We start from the raw sequence: 10,178 nt of genomic DNA, 5'->3' as shown, positions 1-10,178 counted from the left end.
AAAACAAAAAAAGTTCACTTATTGGAAAACAGACTTGTCAGAGCAGTGGCAGTGGCAGTCACTAGAGATGGCAGCAGTGGCAATTGCTGAAGATACACAGGTTAATTTTGTATGCAGTTCAATTTAACCGTCGTTAATATTTAATAATACCTTTTTTTACCATAGATTAAGTGCAACATTACAGTACATTTATTTTCATTTTGTAATAGTAAAACAAGGGGTGATTCTAACATCCTTCCTTTATTTGTAAAAAGTAAATACAATGTTTTTCAATAAATAAAGTGGAATTAACTTTGAGCTGTTGATATTTGTAGATATAAAATGAATAACTAAGATTGAGTAGTGAAAAATCAAGAGGAACAGATAACAACATTGGGTAATAAAATATTAATGAAGAGTAAATTACTACTTCTCCTTTATCTATTTTTTCTTCATCTCTAAGACAACTCCTCCATTTTCATCTTTCTCATTTCCTTTCAATCTCCTTCATTCCAGGATTTTTTTTATCTAAACTTTGAAATTTGTTGGATAAAATTAACTAAGGTGAAATTTCTCCTTTGTGACTTTCTTCATAATTTTCTCTGAATTACATGCATCCCTATCAATCTGAGTTCCAATGAGACATGGTTGGAAGAACATGAAACATGGTTGAAAAAAAATAAAATTTGAGAAAACATAATGAAAAACATTCAACAGAAACAAAACTAACACTCCTTTAATTGTTTAACTGAACAATCAAAACTTCACAGATAAGATAATCGCTTCCTGCAGTGCTTGTTTCGCGCTTTCCACCAGGTCATTCCACTTCACATTCAAAAATTTTCAAATAAACACCCAACACTATTTACATCAACTTTGTGACCAACTGCTACTAAATCTATACTTTCTTATTTTTCAAACTTCTACATTAGTCATTACCATCACTAGATGTAGATATAATTTTTATTAAAAGGTTGCAACTTTTTACATTGGTTTCCTAGAGAGAACTGATGTTGAAATTTATTTTTTTTATCAACTATTTCAATATCGGTTCTTATAAAACTGATGTAGAACGTATTTTTTTTTTAAAGAAAATACAACTTTATAACTTTCTACATGGGTTCTCTGGAGAGAATTGATGTAGAATTTTCACACAATTACTTTAACATTGGTTTTCTCATAAAACTGATGTCGTAATTTGTTTATAAAAAAAAACACACAACTTTCTATTTTGGTTCTCTGGAAAAAACAGATGTAAAAAGTTTTTTTTTACGTAGCTACTTCTACATCAGTTCTCCACAGAGAACCCATATAATAAAGTAGCAAAAAAATTTTAATATCATTGTTTTTAATGTTGTATACCAAGGTGCATATAAGCTTTGATTGTTTGCTTCTCTGTTGTTCCACTATGTTAATAAACATATCAGCGACTTGATACCCATAGAAAGTGGAAGAAACATGTCATTTTATTAGTTTAAATTTTTACTGTATTAAAATTTTGTCATTTATGAATCTTTGATGGTGTTAATAAGATGAAAGTAAGAGAAGAAGAAAAAGAGGATGATGATGAAGGAAGAACATAAATAAGATTTTAAAATTTCAATATTTTCTAAATTTTTTAGTATTATAATTTTTTGGGTAAAGGTTTTGCCATTTAAAAATCCTTTACAAGATCAGAATGAAAGAAGAAGAAAAAAAAAATCATTGCATTACTGATTTCAGAATCTGTATATTTTGTAATAATTGTATTAAGTATTATCCAACAAATTATATATTAACGACTATGAAGAATATGAACTTTGGACTTGTAATTGTCACAAACTGATAAAGAAAAAAATATGAAATTACCCATATATTCTTTTATAAATCTAACTTAAATAATCGATTTCCTGTAATACAATTTTAATTATTCAATTAAAATCACAGATCAACAGTATTTAATAACTTTTTCAAAAGTTATTTTTACCTTATTTAAAAAAAAAAAAGAAGAGGATTTTAGAATCACCCTAAAACAAGTGGAACAAATACCTAAACCATCAAGAAAATATAATTCAAGGAAGAGCTACCTTAAGTTTCAACCATGCAGTGATAGTCTTCTTTGAAAATAAAACTTTTCTTGATTAAATGCAATTGAGACAAACATACATAAGTCAAATTTTCAAAAACTTCAAAACTCAAGCTCAAGTTATACACAAGCTTGGCTGAACCAACCCCGGTTGTTCTGAATCAAAAAGCTATCTTTTTTAGCATTAACAAGCTTCTTCACTTTGAATTACCAAAAGCTAAAGAATTATTATCAAGAAGAAGAAAAAGAATTACTTATGAGGTGAATTGATCAAGAGGAAGTTAGAATAAGAATTATGGAGAAGATGATGAATTAATTGAGGTGAATTTATTTTCAATTCTTAAAACCTATTTTGAAAATTATAAAGGAAGAAATATATAGGGTCATTTAATTTCAGAAAATATTTTTTTATATTATTTTAAATTAAAAAAATCTACCTTCTCTTTTATTGTTTTCAAACATTGCTATAAAAGTAGTGAAAAAAAATTATTTTTTCTACAAATCCTTAAAAATAAGAACAAAAGAAAAAAAAAATATTTTTATAAATAAAAGTAAAAACATAACATAAAAATAGAAAATATTTCCTTTTTAAATTCCAAGCTAAAATACAGTACAAAGTACAATAACTAGTATTCAGTGCCAATTATTAAAACTATCATACACTTTAATTTCTTTCTCTTATGATATTAAACATCTAAATTAAACTAATTCATCATCAGGGTTTCATGAAGTTGGAATCACAAGCAAATGCCTTGCTCTTGGTGTTGATAGCCCAGATTTCCCACTCATATCCAATTCATGAGGATCCATGCCATAAGGTAGCTTCCAGTTGAAACAATGCACCAATTGAGCTAAAACAAATTTTACTATGGTCAACCCATTAACATTCCGGGACAACTACGACCAGACCCAAAAGGTCTAAGTTGAAATTCATGTCCCTTGAAATCTGTTGCTATTGATAAATCTTTCTGAATAAAACACCTCAGCACTGTGACCATACCTTAGTATCACGCCCTATAGCCCATGCATTTATTATAATTCGAGACTTCTTTTTTAAGGTAAGAACCTTCAATCACTATATATCCCGTTGGTTCATGAGGGGCTAGTAATGGTACAACAGGGTGTAACCTTGGGGTCTCCTTCACAACCATATCCAAATAACTTAATTTTGACAAATCAATCTCCTCCACCATGCTTACTCGAACTACATGTTTTAGCTCGTTTTGAAGATTTACCATCACCCTTGGGTGCCGCACAAGTTCTGAAATTGCCCATTCAATTACATTATTATACGTGCATGCTCCTCGTGGGGATGAATTGGTTGGTCCTTTAAGAAAAGCAACTTGTCAATAAAATCCTTAGAGGTTCCCTTGTGCTGTAGGAGCTGGTTGAGGTTTCATCAAGCACTTTGTCGAGTGCTTTGCTGATTCTCTTCGAGCGCTGTGTTTGTCTCAATAAATTAGGGGCCGCCAAGACCAAAATAAAATGCATAATTAATATTGTAAACTGGATATATTAATCGTTGTGTTTTCATCTTTCATTGATAAAAATTTTAGAGTAGATTTTGAAAAATTATAAACCATCTAAAAGTTATGGCCAACTTTTCTAATTAGTATAATCTATTTACAATATTTAATTTTTTTATTTTTCATTCTATTTAATCTGAATTAATCCGAATGTAGTGAGTAAATATATCACTAAATTTTTTTTACATTTTTTACATACATAAAAACTTGAAAGTGAATCTTAGACTTGTTTAAGCAAAACTGAGTAGTTCATCACTTAAACTAACTTTTTACCTACATAAAAAAACTAAGTGATACCAAATCACGAAACTCAGACCAATGAACGTATTTACTTCATTAGGTGATTATACTTATACAATCTATTAATATTAATAACAAACTTATATAAAACCAATCATAATTGTTAATACAAAAGTAAACCAAAGCACACGACGCATCACTGTTAATACAAAAGTTTCTCCGTGTCATTCTCATTTCTTTTGAAAAGAGCACAACTAGGAAAATTTCAAAAATTACAGCTCTAAAAAGCATCCAATCCAATGTCTGACTTCAAGGCCAAGACTTCATCAAGCCAGCCCAAGATACATAAGTCTCTTCCATACAGAATGCACCATCATATGAATAAACATCATGACAGCATTTGGATGGTCTATACACCTTATCTATTTTATTGAATAATGCAATTGAACTTTTTATCTAATAATTTCTAAAAAACCTCATTAAGTAGTTAAAAATAATTATATAAATCAATTTAACTATAAACTTCCAAACACAAGTAGTTTTTAAAATTTTTTAATTTTGCATAATCTATTAAATATTATATCTAAAAAATAAATATTCATGCTAAATAAAAATATAAAAAATTTGTAATGAAAATGCACCACACTTTGTCATGAGGCAAAAGACATACAGTTTGCAGAATTTCTTTAAACAAATGAACTACCTCCTTCACGTGGCCCAAAATTAGACTATTTCAGCTCTGGTTGAGAATGATAGTTCATCTGAAATCTTTGTGCTACCATTTGTCATGAAAATGCAGTGCTTTTTATAATATCACCATTAAGACAAAGACCATGTGAAACGAGAGTTATGGTAGCCAGCTGATAACCCAATCGAATCTGTAAATGCTGGCCAATAAAGAAAAAACTAAAAACTAAGGTCACGTGCACAGTGGGCAGCAACAATTGACTAAGTTTTGAGAAAATAAAAGGTTTGACAGAATTACCTTAAATCCCAGTCGTTGGAAAAGGGATATAGCAGCGCGGAAGTGCTTAATCTTAAGCAGGGACTCCAAAACCTTACTAAATTCAACGATGGGCGGGGAAGGTCGCACAGAGCATGCGACTGAATGAGGTAACAACATCGTCAACATTGTAAACAAACGGAGGAGCGACCGTGAAGCTTTGCATAAGAAAGAGGAGAAGGTAGAATCTTGAGAACAGAGAGCATAGGGTTTTTTTTTGGCCGATTTAAGGCAAATTTGAGAGCATCTCACTGAAATGAAGTATTTATAGAGCATATTTAGGTTAAAACAGTTTACGTGTCCCAAGTGTCGTGTCGATTTTTTGCATCAGTTTTTAAATACTAATACTTATTTTTTAAATTTTTTAAATACAATTATCTACACTTTAGTTATAGTTTTTTTATCCAAACAAAACAATCAAATTTCATAATTTATCGATGCATAACGAAATACCTTATTACGTTTCAAATTATCAAAATTATCTTTTTATAACTAAATTTTACAATTACAATATATATATATATATATATATATATTTCATATTTTTATTACTCTACTTTTAAAAATACTTACTTTATTACACTTAATCTATTATTATATTTCTAATTTATTATTTTAATTTATAAAAGTTATGATGACTAGTTTTGTTTTCAAATTTAACAACTCTTAATTAATAATAAGGATTTTTAAATTTTCTTTATTTCATTTTTTTCTAATTAATCTATTAAAAAAATTTATGACAACTTTGTGATTATTATATTATATCTTTATTATAATATTAATTTTTATTTCATCAAATTATAATAACTATTTTACCTTAAAAAATTTCTAATTCTTAATTATATAACAAAATATGTTTTTTTATTAATTTTTCAAATTCAACCAATTTAATATTTTTTAATAACAAATTATTAATTCTACTACATTTAATTTTTATCATTTTTATTTTATTTTTCACAAATATTATTTTATTTTCTTAATCTACTAACAATCAACTTCTAATTCTAAACCATATCTTTAAAAGGGTTAAGAAGAATATATTCTTCCATTATCTTTGGAGCTCGAAGTGAAGAATCTCATGAGTTTCTTTTTTTTTTTTTTTTTGGTGTATTGAGGTTGCTCTCATGATAATAAGTAGTTAATTTCCTTTTAATTGAGATTGAATATAGTTAAATTATTTTCATGTTTATTTTGAAATACATTTGTTAATATTTTTCTTTCTTATCAATGTTAATGATTATTTCCCGTTCTTAATGTATGTTACATTTTGATCACGCGAAACTTGATTTATAACTTAAGATTTGATTGAAAAATACTCTCTAGATTAAAATTTGAAATGAGTCTGTTAATGAAGCATGTTACTAGAAATATGACATTGTTTTATTAGTTGCAATTAACACGATAATTAATACGAGAAATTTTTATAAATATACAATAGATTGATGTTTGTTGTAGTAATTTAAAATCTTAGTGCTAAAAGATTAAGCTAAAAATATCTATATTATTATATTAACATTGATATGAGAGTGAATATGTATTTGTGTATTTTGAAACATTCATAAGAGGAAGGTTAGGTAAAATTTAAACCCAACGTTACTTTTCATTGAAATTACATTAACTATCATGGTTTGATTAGGTTGTCAAATATTAATTCGTTTGAATTAGTCTGTTACAATTAAGAATTGTTAATGGTACAAATTTGATTGATGTATCTTGTAATTTAGTAGAATAGATATCACTTTTGATTTGATTTCAATTGAGCACTTATTTTGAGTTGTGGTAGATGTTATCTCAAGGAAACCAAATACAGTAGTTGATTGTTTAGCTAAACATATCCTAACCATATGCATGAGTGCTTTAGAATTTGGAATTCTCTCCCTTCTTTTGCTTAGAGAAATTTACTTTTCATTTTTCTTATTTTTAAATGTCTATTACTGATCTCTTAAATGACTTTTGTATAAAAAAAATACCAATTTCTCTAGTAACCGTGTAAATAGGAAGGGTAAAATTTGTTAAATTGGAGGGATAATAAGCAAATGAAAGTTTGACATAAACACTCTAAAGCTAATCTTTAGAGTAAAACTGTATATTAAAAATAAACCTTATGTGAAATTGATAAATAAAAAAATAATATAAAAAATATATCATGAATAAAGTTGCTCTTATGTACCAAAGTGTAATTGGAACAAGCTAGTCTACAGCATATATATATATATATTAGTTGTTTGGCAACAAGTAATAATACATCTTTGGACAATTAGATTCCCTTATGAGATGATGCACATCCATCCCAACATCACCTTTGAAAATTAGAACTGTTGGTTCTGAAGCCATCCTTCAGTGTCAATGAAGTTCATACTTGACATCTTCTGAATTGCTTTTAAACCCAACTTCTTAGTCCAACTCACTCGCTTGGAAGTGTTAGAACCAGCTCCAAAATTCCCATACTCCACAAATGTTATGCGATTCCTGAAAGTTTTGTAAAATTCATCTACTGCATTAGCATATAGAGAGACAAGGGATCGATGCATGGAATTATAGAGAGGGAACATACTCGTGTCCAACGAAATGCCATGCGTCCCACCCAGAAGGTTGTACAACGTTGGACATGCTGGTGTTGTAGAACAAAACTTTAGCGTAACTTCTCCAAGGCCTTCCCAAGTAAGTTGTGCCATTTCCAAACACATGACAGTCTTTGAAAACAAACCCATTTGCATCATTTGGATTTGTTCTCCCTTGCGCTGTAATAAAACCTGGAAGCCCAGGATCTAGAGCTGCACCAATGACAGATATGGAACACCTCTGCCAAAATTTTATTATTCGTTCAAATAAGATTTTATAATATTTTTGTATCTTTAATGTAATGATCATTTTTGAGCAACAATTTACTACTTTTATATGTATATATTTGAATTCAATCCTAAAAACTGAAATGAACAGATTCTTATTTAATTTATTACCTCAAATAAAGACTGGGCTGCACCAAAGATAAAATCAATAGCCCCTTGAATGGTACAAAGCTTGTAGTAATGTCTTCCTGCGTCGTCCCACAAAGTGTCTTGCAAACCAAAGAAGCCAACTCTATAAAAATAAGATTTGTCGCCGCTTATCATCGCAGCTACGGCAGGTACCTTCGGTTTATTGTTTATTGGATTGTTGTATGAGTTCTGTTCCACATAAACTAATCTAAGAACTATGATACAACTCAGTAATCTTTAAATAATGCTAATAACACATTTCTTTTATACACACTTTTTAATATATATTTTATTATTGAATAAAATTACGTAAGTTTTACTCTTTCTTATTTTTACTAATTATTAATAAATTTTAGTTAATAATAAAGTATGTATTAAAAAGAGTATTACGTACCAGTATTACTTATATTCTTTTTATTAATAAATTGGGACACAAAATATGTTAATTAAACACAAATTTTGTTCCACAATTCAGGATAAAATGTAGAGGTGATATTTATTTATTAGTTTAGCTTTTATGTATGTCAATATAAATTTTTTATATTATTAATAAATTAAAAACCACACCTCCTATACAACTCTTAAAAGCAACTATTATAAAAATTAATAATATTTTATTATATAACAATTAATAATTAAATGACAATATAAAATAATTATATTGAATACATATTACAACTGAAGTCTTATTTTTGAGTTTCTTCAAAGAAAATTAATTAAAGGCCATTTGGTATACATGTTAAGTCTAACCTATAATTATTATGTGCATGCAGCCAAGGATTCTACAACTTCTGAAATCAAATAATAGACCAATATTAAACGAATCAAATTAATGGAGACCTATTCTTTGTGAGAAATAAAATAAACTCTTACACTGAAAAATATTCAACGGTAGCAAAAAGTTAGATAGAAATCAACGTTGGGTTTCGAACGAACTCCCCCAAACAACTAAACCCCAATATCTTTGTCAAATAATTCTACTTTTTAGCCCAATTTGATCGATAAATAAATAAAAAGAAGAGGCAATTTGTATGGGTAGAACGTTCTCACCCTAAAGCTCATGGATTTGACAACAGTATTGTCAGCCATGGCTGCGAACGTAGGACTCTGTGAGGTAGTGTCATGATCATCCCACTCAACAAAAGTTTTCCTCTTTCCCTCTCCTTTTAGTATGATGTTAGGCTTATCATTAGGAATCTTCACTTTTTCTCTGAAATAAACACAAATACAAATGTATTATTTTTAAAAAAATCATTTATTACTAATGACAAAATGGTAAACATCAGCACTATTTCTTTTGGTATAACCTTTGCATAAACACTATTAAAATATAGGAGCATACCATGTTTAACTATGATTATGATTTTTAAAAATATACTAATTAAATTTTGAATTTGATCCGTTTAAAGTTATTTTACTTTTCTGCTGTAGTCTCTACATTTTAAAAGTATTAATCTTAGTCTTTCTTGGTAACGTGACTTCACAAAAAGATGATAAGTAATACTAAAATTGAGATATATCAGTATTTTCATACTGTTATATCATCATTTTGTAGTGATGGAAGAAAAAATAATTATTTTTAAGAATATATGGACTAAAAATATATATGAAACAAAATTAAAATTCAATAAATTTTGAGTGACAAAAACGTATTTAACTTTGTATATTATTAATATGATACATTAATTATATTAATAATATGATATACTGATACAATGTATTAATCTTTTAAACCAACATAATTATTTATTAGTGGGAGCTATCATATATTAGTGTTGTATATGTTTATATAAACTGCCAATTTTCATTAAACAAACTAAGGTTGACAATGGCATTTTAGTTTTAGTTTTATAACCTAAATGTAGAAGAACATTTATGTTGTACCTGTAGGTGCCTGCCTTCACCTTGATGGAAACCCAATACCTATTGTTAGAAGGGACTGAATCAATGGCAGCTTGTATGGTAGAGAAGTTTCCATGCCCTGATGGATCCACCACTATGGTCCAGTAAGGGAGGAGTTTCTCTCCAATTTTTCTATATAACTGAGCATTAGCTACCTCTACTCTCAAACCTACCATGAGAAATAAGCATGCAAAGCAGCACCAACGAAGAAACATGATGGAGCAAAGACAAAATAATCACACTCTTGGAATGCAGGCAAATTGAAATTGATCAAGTTTTATTTGTTGATCGCTTAGGTAAGAAAATGGAACAGCCCTCACACAAGGCACAACTTGTTTGCAATCAATTGAAATCTGCAAAAGTGAATATGTACGTATTTAAAGACAAAAAATTCTCTGCGCTGTGGAGGGAAAGTTAACAAAGTCAAAGGTTCATAAAAGGGGGAGAAGGTTCTTCAGTCATGCCATCGACCCTATTTAATTGTT

The 10,178-nt window shown here is 28.6% G+C and overlaps 1 protein-coding gene across 1 annotated transcript; it reads right to left on the bottom strand.

Moving 5' to 3' along the window:
• Positions 1-7,122: 7,122 nt before the first annotated feature.
• Positions 7,123-9,869, bottom strand: LOC113870327 (probable pectinesterase 29). The gene is made up of 5 exons (XM_027506922.1): positions 9,676-9,869; positions 8,842-9,001; positions 7,774-7,980; positions 7,368-7,615; positions 7,123-7,282 (listed from the first exon to the last, which is right to left on the bottom strand). Exons 1-5 carry the CDS (start codon positions 9,867-9,869, stop codon positions 7,123-7,125), a joined length of 969 nt encoding a protein of 322 aa, XP_027362723.1.
• Positions 9,870-10,178: the final 309 nt, after the last annotated feature.

The sequence above is a fragment of the Abrus precatorius genome, unplaced genomic scaffold (genome assembly GCF_003935025.1).
Source record: "Abrus precatorius isolate BTA unplaced genomic scaffold, Abrus_2018 Scaffold6, whole genome shotgun sequence".
Taxonomy (NCBI): domain Eukaryota; kingdom Viridiplantae; phylum Streptophyta; class Magnoliopsida; order Fabales; family Fabaceae; genus Abrus; species Abrus precatorius.
This window is presented reverse-complemented; position numbering and strand designations above follow the sequence as displayed.

What these genes read in the sequence shown, in the direction of transcription:
- LOC113870327 (XM_027506922.1), bottom strand. Translation starts at nt 9,869, where the DNA reads ATGGTAGGTTTGAGAGTAGAGGTAGCTAATGCTCAGTTATATAGAAAA. An exon ending in TCAAATCCATGAGCTTTAGG is followed by an intron (nt 7,981 to 8,841) that starts GTGAGAACGTTC and finishes TATGTGGAACAG; the next exon opens with AACTCATACAACAATCCAAT. An exon ending in TGGCATTTCGTTGGACACGA is followed by an intron (nt 7,283 to 7,367) that starts GTATGTTCCCTC and finishes CAAAACTTTCAG; the next exon opens with GAATCGCATAACATTTGTGG.